This window comes from Tupaia chinensis, unplaced genomic scaffold, assembly GCF_000334495.1.
Source record: "Tupaia chinensis unplaced genomic scaffold, TupChi_1.0 Scaffold145741_1, whole genome shotgun sequence".
Lineage (NCBI taxonomy): Eukaryota > Metazoa > Chordata > Mammalia > Scandentia > Tupaiidae > Tupaia > Tupaia belangeri.
This window is the reverse complement of record NW_006205599.1, coordinates 1,603,778-1,621,508: the sequence shown is the minus strand read 5'-3', so window position 1 is coordinate 1,621,508 and position 17,731 is coordinate 1,603,778. Positions and strand designations below refer to the sequence as shown.

The 17,731-nt window shown below is 42.6% G+C and overlaps 2 protein-coding genes across 2 annotated transcripts in view; one reads left to right on the top strand and one right to left on the bottom strand.

Annotated features, from left to right (window-relative positions):
* The window catches only part of POLR1A (RNA polymerase I subunit A), a 69,044-nt gene extending 67,934 nt beyond the window's left edge, over positions 1-1,110 (bottom strand). The window contains exon 1 of the mRNA XM_006168383.3: positions 922-1,110. Coding sequence (XP_006168445.1) covers positions 922-998 — 77 coding nt within the window. The 5' untranslated portion in view covers positions 999-1,110. The remainder of the gene's footprint in view (positions 1-921) is intronic.
* A 325-nt stretch (positions 1,111-1,435) lies between these two features.
* Positions 1,436-17,731, top strand: part of PTCD3 (pentatricopeptide repeat domain 3) — a 38,199-nt gene continuing 21,903 nt past the window's right edge. The window contains exons 1-7 of the mRNA XM_006168382.3: positions 1,436-1,576; positions 3,891-3,943; positions 4,047-4,083; positions 10,876-10,921; positions 13,973-14,041; positions 15,018-15,122; positions 16,950-17,073. Coding sequence (XP_006168444.1) covers positions 1,467-1,576; positions 3,891-3,943; positions 4,047-4,083; positions 10,876-10,921; positions 13,973-14,041; positions 15,018-15,122; positions 16,950-17,073 — 544 coding nt within the window. The 5' untranslated portion in view covers positions 1,436-1,466. The remainder of the gene's footprint in view (positions 1,577-3,890; positions 3,944-4,046; positions 4,084-10,875; positions 10,922-13,972; positions 14,042-15,017; positions 15,123-16,949; positions 17,074-17,731) is intronic.

Genomic DNA, 17,731 nt, shown 5'->3' with positions numbered 1-17,731 from the left:
CCCCTCCAAAAAAAAAAAAAAAGAGAGAACCTCATCCTAAACAGCAGATGGCATAATGGTTATGTCACGGAATTCCCAAGTAATCTACTGCGGTTTAAGGCTGGAGTCCCGATGGCTCAAAACTCACGTCAGGTGTGTATGCATGTGTGCCAAAACTGCTGGAGGAGATAGGACTGCAGCATGGCCATCCCCTAGGGGGTTCCCGCTTTCTGTCTGCCTCCAGCAAGCACAAGGACCCTATAGCAAAAACATCTCAAAAAAAAAAAAAAAAAGGAACGGATGTTGTTCACCACTGTCATCCATGCCTAGCTTAATGCCTGTCAGAAACAAGATGTTCAGTACATATTTGTGGATTGATGGAATGATCCAGGGAATGAGTACTTGTCACAGAAATAGGAGAACCTGAAAACAATGAGGTACTAGAAGAGAGGGAAGTTTCAAGTTTGATGTGGTAGAGACTGTCAAATGCCCCCGTGATCAAAATGAGGACTAAAGAGCGTTCCCTCGATGTATTTAGTAAACACGCGGAGAATCCAGCGGCGTCCTGGCAAAGAGAAGTTCCTGCCTGAACTGAGACTTGAAAGATAATCGTTTTACAGAAGAGACTACATACTTAACCGCATCCGAGACATTACGTTGTACTAACACCACAAATGCTTGTCAATGAACGAGAAGGCGGGTCGGTGATACCGCTGCCATCCCAAACTCTCTTTTCTCCAGGGAAACTCAGACTCCCACCCCATGTGTGCTAGGCAGTGCGCGCCGGCCCAGGAACGTCCCCGAAACTACATATCCCAGCAGGCCACGCGCCACACAACCAGGGCCTCGGAGGGCAGACGGGGCGCCAAATCTGCTGGGACTCGTAGTTTGTGGCGCCGACCTCAACAGCAAGGCTCTGCATGCTTTCCCCCAACTCCTTACTTGAGCTCTTCAGCCGAATACATCCCGAAGGAAATGCCCTGCAGCCGCCGCCAGGGCACGTTCTTGGAGCCCAACATCTTCCAGGTTGGTTCTCAGTTCTGACACCCAAAGACAGAGTCCACCCCTGTGTTCTCAACTCAGCCTCAAGACCCGAGCCACCATGTGATTCAAACTGCGCTTGCGCGGGGAAAACGCAGGCTGGAAGCTCTGTGTGTGGACGAGATCACTTCCACCGTCGGGGAGGAGGGCAGTAGTTTCCTGCGACACTCACTTGCCTTTTTATCTTGGAAACAATCGGAGAAATTTAAGACATCAAGATAATCACTTGAGAAAGTTTCTTCGAGGCAAATGAGGCTTACTTATGCTTTTTATTTCTGTGAGAAAATAGTTCTAACGTGGGCTTGCACCCCCCCCATTTCAAGATTGGTTCGGTGTTCTTCCTCCTCGGCCAATAGCTGAGCTGTTCCCCCACTCACGTTTCCCCGCCCACTTCCTAAAGGAAGGGCAAGGGTTGCTTTCCCGGCAAGCTGTGCGAGAAGCCAAAGATGGCGGCGGCAGCGGCTGCATCTGTTCCCTGGCTGAGGGTCAGCAGCAGGCTTTGCTTGCCGTTGACAGGTCGGCGAGCAGGTTCATGTGAATCGGCCCCGAGTTGCAGGTAAGAATATCTCGGGGGACCCACGAGGAAAACTCAGGTATTACCCACTTCCTGTGTTTTCCCGCGAACCGTGGAGTCAAGGTCAATGGAGTGGTTTGCGCATGCGCCCCCTCGGCTGCGGCGGGCTCTGAAGCCCGGCCATGCGGAGCCGCTCAGAGCCTTTCCAGTGTGGCTGGTAAACACATTTATTCATTAGGATATGTTTTGGTTGGTTGCAGTCCTCTCGGTTTAGGACTGCAAAACCCGGACCATGCTCTCGTGAAACTTACATTCCACTGAGTGTGGCCGTTACCAACCCCTTCCAAATTTACGGAAAAAATAATACAAAATTGTTGATCGTAACCCAGTCGGGAGCAAGGAAAGAATGTGCAAGATTTTTTAAATGAGAGGCAGTTTATGATCATCTCTGTGTGTTTGATGTTGTGGGAACTTTTGGCCAAGGAAAAGATGAGAGTTTGGGGTCATCATGGCCTGGTGTTTAAGGAAGCCAGATCCCTCATAGCCCACAGTGCAGTTGGACTCCTGGCCCTGGCCGTGTGAAACTCACTGCAGGCATACAGGCCTAAAATCGTGGCTGGATTGTTGTGTGACCCAGGCCCATTGTGGAGTGGGGAGTGTCTTCTGCTTTCTTCCTTTCGCTCCACTGGGTGATTGCACGTGCCCTCTGGCAATAGTTAAATAAATAAATAATTTCTTAAAAGAAAGAAAGCTGGATAATACCCTGGGTTTCTAATGGTAAACAGGTTGTATCATTTATATGATTTTTTTCCTCCCCTTTTCCTGCAAACTTTCAGATTGCAGAAATAAGTGGAAACTCTTCAAAAAGACATTGGATTAGGACCAGCAGATGTTGTAATGTGTATGTCACTGGACTCCCACATAGTCAACCGTGGTTAGAGTCTGGTCCCGGTAGCTTGAAACTCAGGCCAGGTGCCATGTGTATGCGTGTGCGAAGCCCCTAGAGGGGAATGGAGGAGAATGGATTGCAGCGTTGCCCATCTTCCTGGGGGGTAATTTCTCCCTTTCTGTCTGTGTCTCTGGCGAGCACATGCACTATGCGCCCTATAGTAAAAATCTAAAAAAGACATTGGATCGTGAAAAAAACTATTGCATGGATTTCAGAATTTTTCTGCATGAAAATAAACTCATAACTTACTTTCTTTATTTCTCTCTCTCTCTCTCTTTTTTTTTTCCCCCTGTACTGTGCCTGCAATCTCTGGAGAGACAGAGGAAAGTTAAGAAATCACCCCCAAGCGGGATTGCTGCACCATCATCCCTTCATCGGTTTTGGGGTTTGTGCACTGGCTTCCTGTGTACTTTTCAGGCTGCCAGGTTCCAGCCTCAAACCAGAGTCAGCTCTGTGGGGTCTAGCTCTTTAACCACTACGTCACCTTCTAGTCCTAAACTCATACTTTGACTCCTTTTTTTTTTTTTTTTCTTTATGAACTTTTTGAATTCTCTTCCTATGAGAGGCAGTAACATCTAGTGAAAACTTTTAAAAAGCCTAATTTTATCACTGTTTGCCATTTTCTTAGTTGAGTGATAGGTAAATGTTCTCATCTGTGGATTGGGAGCTGGTAATAACCATCCAGAAAAATTGTGAGGAATAAGTGAGATATGTAACTTACAATATATATATATATTTTGTACATGCTTTCCCTTCAGAAAAGGAAAACACTTCCCCTGGTATGGTAGACTCCTCGTGCTGCCTTTTAATTCCAGTCCTTTTCATACTTCTGCCCAGTGTTTGCATTTCCCTCCCGTATTCTTTGCCTCCCAGCAGCACCTCTCCCTCAGCTCTTTTGGAAGAAAAAGCGTGATTTAAAACAGTTGATCCCTTTCTGAAATGTCCTTAGCAGAGAAAGATACTGTTGTTTTGAAGTGATGCCAGAGAGCCAGGAGGAGAGAACCGACGTGTGAGACCAGACACCAGTAGGGGAAGTGTTTTCTGTGTAGCCACATCTTGACACTTCTGAGTGTTAGCGATGTCATCTAGGAAAGGAGTGCACAGATCTCATTCATCACGCGCGTTACAGTGTGTGGTGCTGATTGTAGAGTGACCAGAACATTTAAAAAGGCAGTCACCGGCCAACGATATTGTATTTTTGGTTAAAAAAAAAAAAGATAATAATAATGTTGTTCTTTAGCCTGTAAAAATGGAAAATAGCAGTTCCAAGTCTAAATGTGTTATCCAGTCAGTTTGATCCATGTTATTTGGAACATTTGGGCCCTAAATGCACACAGTTGGAGGTGAACTGGGACCTTCATTAGTGAGTATTAGCTCTGGGGCTTTTTTTTTTTTTTATATATATAGGTTTTATTCTGGAAGTGCAGCTGTTCAGAAAATAGAACAAACTGATGTACCAGGTATGTAAAACATCTTTTGAGATAATCCCATTTTTATATCTACACATTTTATTCCTTGTCATTGTGATATTAGGAAACTGATTTGTTTTATTTTCAATTTAAGGGATTGGAGAAGTAGTTCTTCCAAAAAAGAAGACATGGTAAGTGTCCATCTGTGCTCCTTCAGCACAGGGTTGTGTGCTCATCAGGAATAAGACATGAGGGATGGGTGGGGAGTCTGACATGAAGAACAGCGGGAGAGCATCCTTGAAGAGGGAACAGCTGAGGAGGGTAACCTAGGGAGTTTAAAAGACAGGAAGAAGGCGGGGAGTAGTACTCATTATTTGAGCAATGAGATTTACTTAAGGTAGAAGCAAGCCACCAGGTCTAGGATTCAAACTGGTTGGCCATGTGGTAGTCCAAGTACTTTAAACCACCACCTCACCAGCTGTTGGCTTCTATTCCTTTTTTTGGGGGGTGGGGGGAGGATTTTGCTATAGGGTGCGTGTGCTCGCCAGAAAGAGACAGACAGGCAGAAAGCGAGAAATCACCTCCTGGGGGGATGGCCATGCTGCAATCCCTTTTCCATTTTCCTCTCAGGATCTTGGGCACACATGCACATGCATCCATTGTGAGTTTAAGCTACCGGGTCTGGGACTTGAACTTTTGTTGACTATGTTAGAGTCCAGCGATGTAGCCATTACTCCATGTGCTGGTCCCTGCTACTCCTTTCTTAAAGGAAGTTTTCTCACATGTGATTGGGACACCAGACAAAACTATTACCTTTATGATCTCAAATGAAGTAAAATAAGTGATGTAGATGCAAAACATTTTATTCACCAGATAGGTCCCTGAACAAATTTCCTTATTTATATAACACTTGAGTGTGTAAGAAGTAAAACTTAACAGAATTGCTTGTAATATATTACTGAGTATATTTTAAACTCCCGGGAAAGCCAAGTCTTCAAATCTTAGTATGACCTGAAGACTAAGGTTTATTTTAAAAAGAAAGGCTCTCTTAAATTAGATAAGTAATTACTGAATAGTTACTGATTATTTTCAAAAAGGGGTTAGGATAAATGCGGAAGTGACAACAAAATTACTTTGTATTCTGAGGCAGATTTCTTCATCTACATTAGCCATGGTAAAATTTGGGGTAATGAGGACCAGCCTGGTGATTAAGTGAACTGGATCTTATATAGCCGACTGTGTGGTTCAAGTCCCAGACCAGAAGACTTGAAGAAAAAAACACTGGACATATGTGTGCATTCCCAAAATCCTGAAAGGAGGGAAAGATGGAGGAGAAGGGATTGCAATGTGACCATTCACATTATGGGGGATTTCTTTCCATCTTCCTCTCTCTCTTTGCCTCTCTCTCCACTGTGCACACAAGCACTTTGGCAAATTAAAAAATAACAAATATGTGGGGACCAGCAGTTAGCGTAATGGCTATGTTACTGGACTCTCAAGTAGTCAACCGTGGTTCGCGTCCCGGACCCGGTGGCTTAAAACTCACGCCTGGCACATGTGCATGCATGCCCAAGATCCTGAGAGGAGAATGGAGGAGAAGGGATTGCGGTGTGGCCATGCCCCCGGGGGGGTGATTTCTCGATTTCTGTCTATCTGTCTGGCGAGCGCACGCGCCCTATAGCAAAAACCTCTCCAAAATAAAATAAATTAAAAAATAACAAATGTGGATAATGATTGTACTTACCTCAAAGAAAGAAATAAGCGAAAGAGTGCTGATCATACTCAGATTGTGACGTGATAGTTACTGTTTTTAAATTTCAGGCTATAGCCTTATTTTTTAAACTAAATATAGTATAGAATGGAATTGTTGGATGTATTTTTTATACTCTGCTTTTGATTTTTCAAGGTTACATAGTATTTCATCATATAGGTACATTTAAGTTTATTTCTGTCTTCCCTGGGCAAACTGAGAATTAGAACTAAGATTAAGAGTAGAAGTACAGGGACCAGCAGATGGCATAATGGTAATGTTGTTGGACTCCCACGTCGTTGATCATGGTTCGAGTCCTGGACCCGGCAGCTTAAAACTCATGTTGGATGTGTTTGCATGCATGCCCAAAATCCCAAGAAGAGAAGGGATTGCAGCATGGTAATCCCTTCTGGGTGGTGCTTTCTCGCTTTCTGTCCCTCTTTTTCTCTGTCTCTCCAGTGAGTGCATGCGCCCAATAGCAAAAACCTACCAAAAAGGAAAAAAAAAGTAGAAATACAGGTATTCATAAATGAGGCATATCCCTCATGGTATTCAAATCCAAAGTACTTTATCAACCCATTGTTCTTCTCCTCCTGAAGAAGGTACTACAGGAAATTTAAGAGTGAATGTTTGGGGAGTAACCAATGGCATAGTGTTTAAGGCTCTGTACTCCCATGTGGCCGACTGCAGTCTGAGTCACATACTCAGTTACATGAAAATCACACTGGGGACTTGTGCATGTGTGTCCCAAATCCCAAAAGAAGAATATGGAAGAGGGAATTGCAGTTTGGCTGTCCACCTTGGGGGTGATTCTCATTTTCTTTCTGTCTCTTTCTCCATCAAGGACATGCACCCCATTGCAAAAAAAAAAAAAAGAGGAGTGTTTGGAGGGTGTGGTGTAATCTAGTCGCATGCACGTTTTATACTGTATACTCCTATCACGTGTAATAACATACACTTGATTCCCAGGAACATAAGACGTGGTGTAATCCAGAATGGTTTATATTGTACTAATCAAGGTGGTTTTTGTTGAAAACAAATTTAGTTATACCTTATGATGAATAAGATTATTTATCTTCCTTGGATCAGAATCAACTTAGGAATTTGTTAAAGACTCTGCAGGTAGATTTTATGAACCCTAAAGTGTGGGACCCCTTGAACAGTGAACAGTAAGGCAGAGTGGGGTACGATCATAATATTTCCAGTGGTAGGAGTTCAGGCAGGCCTGTGGAAAATGTACTGTTAGAATAGAGGGTCAGTAAACTACGGCCTATTTATGTGTTTTGTTAGACTACTTGAGCTCGCTATTTGTACATTTTTATGTAGTTAAAAAACTCACAAGGTGTCATGACACGAAAATGATAGGAAATTTAAATTTGTGGAAATAAGTGCCGGCCCATAAAGCCTAAAACATTTACTGTCTGTTCCTTTACAGACAGAAATGATTGACCCTTGGTAAAGAGCCACTGATTTCCAGGCTCAGGATTCTATGCTTGTGGTCCTGGAAGAAACTCTAAGGACAAGATCCTGTTGCCTTGTTTTACAGGTGAAGCATTTTTAAATGTGATTTCCCAGATTGCACTTGTGCCATAGAAGACTTTAAATGCAAGGAGTCGTAAATTTTCTTATGTGAACATGGCACAATAAAGCCAGTATTGTGAACAGGTTCATCTGAATTGCGTAGTTGTTTTAGGGAGAGCAGGGAGCTCATTTATAATAAACACATAGGTAACTGAGCTCATAAGAGAAATGCAAATTAAAATTTAACAGATTGGCAAGGAAAGCATGTGGTAAAATGTGTGCTCAAATATGTTTGTTGATGGCACAAAGTGGAACAGTTGTTCGGAGGGAAGTTTGGTAGAATCAGGATTTAAAATATGCAGTCTGGCCTTGTGGCCTAGTGGTTAAGAGAGCTGGATTTCACATGGCCAGCTGTGCAGTTTGAATCCTCGCCCTGGTAGTTTGAAAAACATATCATATGTGTGTGTATGTGTGTGCACCACATCTGAACAGGATGGAGGAAGAGAGAAGGGATTGCCGTGTGTCCTTGCATGAGTGTATTATTTATAACTCTGGAATAAGCAGCAAGTTGAAACAGTCATAATGCTAATTGATAAATGAATGAATCATGAAAAATGGTTATTTTTGGGATCAGCAGGTAGCGTGATGGCTATGTCGCTGGACTCCCATGTAGTCGACCACAGTTCACGTCCCGGACCCGGTGGCTTAAAACTCAATGCTGGGAATGTGTGCGTGCGTGCCCAAGATCCTGAGAGGAGAATGGAGGAGAAGGGATTGTGGCATGGCCATCCCCCGTGGGGGGTGATTTCTCTCTCTCTGTCTCTCTGTCTCTCTCTGTCTGGCAAGCGCATGTACCCTATAGCAAAAAAAAAAAAAAAAAAAGGTTTTTGAAAAATGAACATTTTTTTTTTTTTTTTTTTTTTGGAGAGGTTTTTGCTATAGGACACGTACATATGCCAGAAAGACAAGAGACAGAAAGCGAGGTACCACCCCCCAGGAGGGATGCCACACCACAATCCCTTCTCCATTCTCAGGATCTTGGGCACGCGCACACACATGCGCCCAGCATGAGTTTAAGCCACTGGGTCCGGAACTCGGACCACGGTCGACTACATGGGAGTCCAGCGACATAGCTAGCCATTATGCAACCTGCTGGTCTCCAATGTAACATTTCTTAAAACTTCCTATTTCTTCTGTAAGAGTCAGGGAAATAGAGACAGGCACCCCCCACCACCACCACCAACAACAGGGTGTTTACCCTGTGATTCACCTCCAGCCTCAGCCAGCCTGGACCAGGAATCGCAGCATGCTAAGGTATGCCCCAGGACCTTTCACCTTTCCCATGTAGGTCCGTTTGTGTTACCACTGTGCCACTGCCTAGTCCCCATACGGTGTAACATTCAAAGGAGTTAGATCTGTGTGTGATAACACGAATAGGAGAGTCAAACTTAAACCCGTAACAGCATGACTATATATTTTCTGTAGAGAAACGTATAAAAGAACCTTAAAACGTTCTGGGCTGTAAATGAATACTCATCATGAGAGGCACTGGACACCTTGAGTTAACCTGTAATCTAGTGTGAGTGTTAAAGATAATATATTCATTGTGACTACTTTTTTGTTTGTCAGAGAGAGAGCACCCCAAATAGGGCATGGTCATGCAACACTCCTTTTTCCTCCATTTCTCCTTCCTGTCAGCATTTTGGGCACGTATACACTTGTGCCTGGCACCTTCCTGCTATGCTAGCAGCCTGGACCTACCTGTGATTGCTTTTATTTTTCTTGCTCTGTGCATGTGCTTGCCAGAGAGCAATTGAGAAATCACCCACCACACACAACCGCAGTGGGGAGGTGGCCATAACGCAGTCCCTTCTCCATTCTCCACTCAGAATTTGAGACATGCTTGCCTATGCCCTGGTGTGTTTTTCAAGCCACAGAGTCTGGGAACTTGAACCACAGTACATCATGTGGGGGCCCAGTGCCTTAACTACCACCTGCTGGCCCCCTGTGGTTACTTTTTAAAACAATGCTTTAAGAAAAGAGCTACTGAGTGGGCTGGCATGTGGTGTGGTGGTTAAGGGCACTGGACTCCCACTTAGCTGACCACAGTTTGAGTCCTGGACCTGGTGACTTGCCTTTTCTCTTTCTCCCACCCTCCCTCTTTCTCTAGTCATATTAAAATAAATAAATAAGGTTAAATAAAACAATTCTCTTTTTAAGAAAAAGAGAATTAGTAAGTAATCTGAATGTTACAGTTTTTCACTGGCATCTGTCAGTTTGTTAGTAAGATGTGCTGACTTGGTAAGATTTGTTATTTTTTTACATTGCCAGAGGGCTTGTACCCTTGCTAGGCAGAAGGCGGGATCACCCACCCCTCCCCATGGTGGGTCATGATCTTCTAGCAGTCCCTTCTCTTCCATTTCTCTTGTCTAGATTTTGGGCAAGCGCGCACATGCACCTGGCATTTGAACTGCAGCCGGCCATGTGGGATTGCTTTCCTTTAACTACTAGGCCATGGGGCCTGCCTAGTTTGGTAAGACTTAAATATGCTAATGTTCAGTTTAGTTAGAGAATGCAGAGAGATGAGAGTGTATGTCTTTGTTACTCTTGTTGAACTTATGTAAATATGACTTTAAAAAATGAATATAAAAGTCACTGGATATTATGTACAACAGAGAGTTATTCTGTTAAATTTTTTTTTAAGAGATTTTGCCTTAGGGTGCATGTGCTCACCTGACAGAGACAGACTGTGAGAGGGTAAATGAGAAATCTCCCACCTAGGTGGGATGGCCATACCTCAGTCCCTTTCTCCATTCTTCTCTAGGGATCATGGACATGTGCACACATGTGCCCGACATGAGTTTTAAGCCTCCGGGTCCAGGACTCATTGTGGTAGTCCATGTGGGAGTCCAGTGATGTAATTGCTATGCCATCTGGTGTCCCCAAGGAATTATTCTGTGTTGATAGAAAGTTTCCTGCATTTTTTTCTTCCCCAGATGATTTATACGTTTATGGCTGTTAGATTGAATTTTATTATAAAAGTATTTTTTATTATTTATTACAACTTCTTTTTGGAATTAAAGCACATTGAAAGTAAATTTATCTCGTTTTCATTTATTCTAGTGAGAGATTTTCTAATAGTTTAGTGAAGCTTTCTTCTCAAAGGTGCAGTGGAAGCTAGCTGGTCTTCTCATAAGGTTGTACGTGCCTGAGAGGTTCTGTATCAGAATCATCCAGGAATTCAGTAAGGATACATAGGACAGTCCTTTGTGGATCTTGGACTCCGATTCCATGGGTGCACAGTGGAACCTGTGATTTATTCTCATGTATAGTTGAATTAAGAGCTACCAATTTAGGAGAAGGCAAGAATAGTCAAAAAAAAAAAAAAAAACTGCAGTAAGAATGCGTAGGAAAGAGGCCAGGAGGAAGTAAGCAAGATCGTTGTATGAGGGGAAGGTGGGAGTTACAGCCTGGCTGATGGTGTCAGGGGCCAGGCCAGAGAGGGCAAGGGAAGGAACGCGTACTGAGCTGCAGGCGAAAGAACGAGACGGTTCCCCTTCTGTCTTGTTCTGCTAATCTTGGGAGACGAGAACTGGCTCTGGGTGAGACCTGAACTCCGTTACTGGCTAGTTAGTGCATTCTGATGGTAGTGTCATTTGTCTGTGAGTATGAGGGACCCTGATGAGGATTAACCTGTGGTTCTTGTTCCTAGGGATAAAGTGGCCGTTCTTCAGGCACTTGCAACCACAGTGAGCAGGGTAAGTGAGATGTTTAGCGTTTTAACTTGGCTGATGACACATTCGGTGTTCATACCTCTTCATTTCTCTGAATTAAACTTCTATAGATCTAAAAAACATTCTTTTTAATTATCTAATTTAACCCCTTCATCTGATAAATGAGGAAGTTAGGGCTTTTAAAGTGACCTGTTTCAGGCTGTTAAGATACCCTCAGACTTAGTTCCATTCTTTTTTCATTGTTTTGTTCAATAGCTGAGCAACTAGCCTGTGATCAGCTTTATCTCTTGTTGCTTCTGTTTCCAGATCTATAAAATGGAGATTGATTATAGCACCAAACTTTTAGGTTATGTCGAAAATTAAGTAAATTAAGTATATGGAAAACGGTTTAGGACAGTGTCTGGCAGGAGGGAAATGCTTTGTACCTGATCATCGTTTTATTAATGTTACTCCTATCTTGGTTTCATTTGTCAGTTGGAAACTCAAAAATAGCTTATAGTAGATGATGCTGAAATGTTGGTAAATATGTCAAAAATGGAACTTTCTCCTTATTTTGCGGTGGTTTAATCTGAAAACCAGCGTATTTTTGGTGTCCAGCATTCAGGATAAGTCAGCTTTTTTTCTTTTTTCTGTTTTCTTTGTCTAAGAGTTGTTTTTTCCATGAGTGAGAGAGAGAGAGAGAGGCAAGCAGTTCTTACAGGGTGGTCACACTGTGGGCCCTGCCCAGCCAGCCCTGGATCATGGGCATGTTCATGTGACTGACATGTTATTGAGAGCATTGCATTTCACTAGCTAGAAACTACTTTTACTATCAACCTGTTGGGAGGTAGGGAGTCTAAAAAAATGAAATCTGTTCTCCTACCATTCTATCTATGTGAATACTACCATTGGTCTGTTACCACAAATATCTGGAGTTGCTCTTTTTTAAGTGTTGAACTTCGAGAGTTCTGGACCAAATGTGTGCTAATATACTACTAGCTTCTGAGAGAGGATTTAAATATTACAACAGATTTTTTTTTCCCCAGAAGCTCATTTATCTATAAATTGATACCAGAATTGTAACTAGGCCTCTGAATTATTCTCAGTATTTTCATGTAAATCAAAGAAGTTGTAGAATTATTTGACCTAGCTGGGTTTTGGCCCTTAAAATCAAATGGTAGTTGTATCTGTTCAGTCATCCATCAACCGTGTATTGTAAAGATCCTTACCAAGCACTGTGCTGGGTGCGGGATTCAGATTCAGAGTTCCTAGAAAGGAAGACTGAAAGAGCACTGGGAAGGGCCTGGGAAAGGACTCCCAGAGAGTTGACAGTGTTAGATTAGAAGTAAGGCTATGTTAGTGGGGACCAGTGTTCCTTGCAGAGACAGCACCATAAGCAGAGGTGCAGAGGTGAGGGTCACGTAGCTTGTGTGGGGGGAGTCAAGGTGGGAGTGGAAAGGTGAAGCAAGGTTGTGAATATAGTGCTAGGAAGTACAGATTTTCTTGAGGAATTTTAATCGGGGCTGGCATAACTACCTATATTTTAGGAAAGACAGCAATGTGGAGAATGTGAAACCTTTACACATGCAAGTATGGTAAAGATCTTCAGTCCAAACCAAGCTCTTTCTCCTCTAAACCCACTCCTCTCACATTTTTTGGTATCATTAATAGCATCTCCATCCATCTAGTTACTGAGGCCAAAATCGTGGGAGTCATCTGTGGCTCCCCTTTCTCTTATACTCTGTGTTAGTAAAACCTGTTTTTCCCAAAGTTGAGGTTATTACAGCAAGAAGATCCAAGAAAAAGCAGCCAAGGGAAAGGGCACATGGGTAACATCCAGGGAAAACAAGGCGTAACCTTTTTTGAATCCTTTCCTAGTTAATCGCACAGGACATGCCTGAATCCTCTGATGAGTTGTGGCAGCACTTATGAAATGTCTACCAGAGGAGCTCGTTAGATACTCAGTGCCCAGCGTCTTAGAGAGGCTGATATGTGGGCACCGTCTAGTCGGTGTGTACTAAGTTCCACACTAGCAGAAGGAAAGAGGTGTTCAGCATAGACCCTGTGGTACAAATAGGCTAAGCCATGGGGCATTCTTGCCTCTCCTGGGAATGGTGGCAACCTTCCCCAAAGTCCCAGATGCCAGTCAAGGGCCTGCCTTGAAGGACAATGGTTTCAGGCCTCTTAACTACATTCTGCACAATATGCAGATTCCAAACTCTTGTTTTCACCAGTATCATCACCTCAGTTGTCATCTTTTACTAGCCTGGATTAATGGCATCTGTCCTTGTCTGCTCCCATTTCTTAGGTATTTTGCTTATTTTCTAGAAATTTCTCACTAGATTGTAAACCATATTAGTGGGCGGGGGTTTTACTGTCTTTCTGGTAGCTAGAATATGTCCAGCACATGTGAGATGCTCGGGAAATAGTGAATGAATTAATAGTAAAAACAGATTGAGGCCGTAGCAGTTGAGCTAAGAGAAGATGGAGTAGATGGAGGTACTTCTATATGGATCTCCTAGAGGGGCTGGAGAGTTGATTTTACTCAGGGCAACGGAGCAATTTTGGAACATTTATATGAAGTTTAGACCTTGGGCAGCAGGTCACAGAAGAAGCTACTGTTGTTTATACCTCCTGAGGCCCAGGAGTATCCTTCACTCTGAGGAAGGACTCTTGGATTAAATTGAGCATGGTTGGTTGGTGACCATGCTTTAATGGAAATTCTGTTTCAGGAAACTGGTGCCAGGACTAGTTAATTCAGAGGATCCATCCGTACCTCTAGAGTCTGAAAGAATAGTAGACCTTAGCAAGAGAAACTAAAACCTTAAGGAGTAGCTCTGAGGTTTGAGTCATTGTTTGTACTAAGTGGCATGTGACTGTAGACAGGTCTTTCAGACTTGAGAATACAGTATTACAGGCATTAGTGTATGTTTCCTGTTTCTGTTCATCCGTATGTGTAAGTATGGATATGCATGCATACATAGTATCTTTGCACATGTATTAGATACATAGAGTTTTACAGAAAATTTGGCTATCAACAAAAATCATGAGGTCCTCTTTATAAAAATCTAGCTGAAAAGACTGTCTTTTCCACAGGACACTACGGCTGCCCCTTATGCATTTCAGGATGATCCTTACCTCATACCGACATCCTCTATGGAATCTGTGAGTATTTTTACATTACTTATCTGGTATCTTGCAGACTTGTGTACATGTATATATTATAATTAACAAAAACTTTTGAAAAGTTGTGGATGCTGATAAATTAAACTTTGTGACTCCTTTACTACTTATTTTTCAGTTTTTGTTTGTTTTAAATTCATGATAGAGCATGTGTATAAGACAGGGAGGGAAAAAGAGACAGAGAGGCACCCTCTATAGAGCTTGGTCACACCACAATCCCCTTTCTCCAGTCCAGGATCCTGAGCATAGGTGTGCACACCTAATGCATTCTTCAAGCCAGCCAGGCTTAAGGATTCAACCGCTGGTCAACAGATGGCTTCCTGCTCTGCAGTCTGACTACACTACAGAGGCTGGGCTTGAATCCTTTTACTGCTTTTATTAAAGAGATTTAGATATTTGTGCATGTAGAGGAGTTTTGGTTTGTGGAGTATTTTTGTTGTTGTTTCTTGTTTCTTTTTTTATTTGTTTGTTATAGGGCCTGTGTACTCACTGGAGACAGAGACAGACAGAGAGAGAGAAATCCCCCATCCCACTTCCCCCAGCAGGGATGGCCACACTGCAATTGCTTCTGCTCCATTTTCCTAATGGGGTTTTGGGCATGGACACACAGGCGCCCTGCATGTTTTTCAAGCTGCTGGATCTGGAACTTGAATTATGCAGCTAGCCATGTGGGATCCAGCCTCCATTCAATCTGCTAGCCCTAGTTTTCTTTTTTAACTCTTAGGACTCTTTTACACTGGAGTGAAAACACTTAGTTTTAAACATCTTTTTATATACTTCAAACTTCATGTAACACATGACATGAAATTATGTCACATCCAAAATAGATGGACACGTGATACTTTGTCATTTAATTTCTAGTTGGGATTCCATATATTATTGCATTCTTTTGTGTTGGGGGAGATTGGTAATTCTTGCTGAGGATATAACTTTGATTTTAATCATTTTCTTTACATAGCGTATGTTTTTATTGGCAAAGAAGTCTGGGGAGAATGCAGCAAAGTTTATTATTAATTCATATCCCAAGTATTTTCAGAAGGACATTGCCGAACCTCATATACCGGTAAGGAGAACTAGTTTTGTTTTTCATGTTTTATATGTATACATCAAGCTTCCAAGGCTAGTACTTAAATAGCCATTCAGATGTTCCTTATATTTCAAGACATTTTACATGTGGAGTTGTTTTTGTTTACCGTACAAACCTTTAAAAATCCCATTTGAGTGTATTAGCTTTTTCTCTTTGTATTTTCCCCATTTGACTTGTGTTGTACACCACACTCTTGGATCTTGACCTCAGTGACTATTCCTCCACTCCCTGGGCATTGGTGTCTTTCATAGGTTTCTGTGCTCAGTTACTGTCTTTTTGTTGTCTACACTCCTCCAACTTCAACAACTGTTATACTCCAGTTGGCGTTCTTGTATATTTAGCCTTGATGCCTCTACCTTGAACTCCAAACTGCATTTCCAGCTGCCTCTTTGTTCTGCAGTTATGCAGCGTCTCCTGTTAAGCATCATGCTTTAGTGCTGAAGTATAGAGATGAGCAAGACAGGTGTGCCCCTACCTTTCTGAACTTGTGGTATGGCCATGCCACAATTCCTTATCCATTTCTCCATCCTGGGCAGATTTTAGGCTCTTACGTGCCCAAATGCAGCATTTTTTAAGCTGCTGGAACCAGATTCCAAGGTTGACCATATGGGATCCTGCTCCCTTAACCACTGCACTCAGGGGCAGCCCTCTAATTTGTGTTTCTGAATACCCATTACTCTGCTGTTCTTAGCTCCAGGGTCACTCTTACTTGAATCCCTCCAGGGGCTCCCCACCATTATGGTGTGCAATCCGTTCATACTCTATTGTTATGGTTTTCTACGTTTTCCATCAGGTGCTGAGCACCTTGAGGGGAGAGCACCTTCTAGTTCTTCATGTGCCTATCTTAGTGCCTGGGATAAGGCAGTCTTTGAATAAATTCGTGAATGGGGTAAAATCAGTGCCACTTGGTGGTATTAAGTGTTCGGGCTGAAAGGAGCATTAGGGATGGAAGATTTCTGCCTCTGGAGAACTGTACTCTGAACTGCACCTTTAACCAGAATTGAGAGTTAAGGAGAATGGTTTCAGCAGAGGAAAAAATAGCTGAGCATGAAGTCAGGAAGTTTAGTTAGAACTAGGGAACCTCAGATTTTGTGTTTACATGCTGTTAAATTCTTTTCTTTTTTAAGAATTATTGGGAACCAGCAGTTAGCGTAATGGCTATGTCGCTGGACTACCACGTAGTCGACCGTGGTTCGCGTCCCGGACCCGGTGGCTTAGAACTCACGCCGGGCGCGTGTGCGTGTGTGCCCAAGATCCTAAGAGGAGAATGGAGGAGAAGGGATTGCGGCGTGACCATCCCCCCAGGGGGTGATTACTCGCTTTCTGTCTCTCTGTCTCTCTCTGTCTGACGAGTGCACGCGCCCTATAGCAAAAACCTCTCCCCCCCAAAAAAAAGAATTATTTAACTTTATTTTAGTTTTACCAGAGAGGGACAGAGTGGTTGGGGGGAATGATAAAGCAAGCCGCCAGGTCCAGGACTCTAACCATTTTCCACCATCTGGGAGTCCAGCACCCTTAACCACCATATCACCTGCTGGCCCCTGCTTTTAAATTCTTAAACAAGGAGATAATAACTGATCTTATTTCAGAGACTGGAGGTTGTTTTGTTTTTAAATGTTTTTTAACTAAGATTCCCTAGAAAGATATTCTTGATAAAATGATTAGTATCTGATACAGAAAAATGAATTGAAGCAGCGATGTTTTATTTCAGTGTGTTGGTGATGGGAATTATTCATATATCTTGTTCAGTTATCCTTTCACTTTTACCTGTTTGTAGTAACATCAGCCATCTTGTTTTCCTAGTGTCTAATGCCTGAGTACCTTGAACCTCAGATTGAAGACATAAGTGAGGCTGGCCTAAAGGAACGAATCAGGCTCAGAAAAGTCAAAGCCTCAGTGAACATGTTTGATCAGCTCTTGCAAGCAGGTGACTGAGTTCAATTAAAGCCCCTCTAGGGACACGAGCTTTGAAGGGGACCACAGTTTCATGATCTTGATAGTTTTGAGTAAAAGTTAGAAGTAACTCTGCTTAGAGGCTATATTATACGTGTTATTAATAGTTTAATAATAATATTTTATGTTCTGCATTAACTTCATGTTTTAATGAAGGTGAGGGAATTGCAATGTTAGTCTTTTTGCTCTTGTGTTGCACAACTACTAGAGAAATTATGCAACCATTTTCCCTTGTTTTTGTTTTTAATATTGCATATGTGCATACGGTGTTGAGATTTCTTGTGCTCTTTATGTCTGGAAGACAGGCCAACAGAAAAATGAAAGAAATACGTAGAAAGGAAAGAGGAGTAAGTTGGGATGAGAGACATTGCTGTTGATATTAATTGTCTTGTTGCCATAAGAGAGTCACTTAATTTCTCAGAGCTTCTTGAAAGGTCTAGAAGCTCTATCCAGATAGAAAGGTCTATCCAGCTCTAATTCAGAGGTCCTTTGACTTGGAATTAGATCTGGATAAACCTCCAGGGGAGGTTGGCATTATTTTTTTGGAATCCAGAGTACTGTTTGGTCAGGATAAAAGGTAGACATGGAATAGACATAGGACTACATTTCTCGACACAGACTTGAGCAGAACA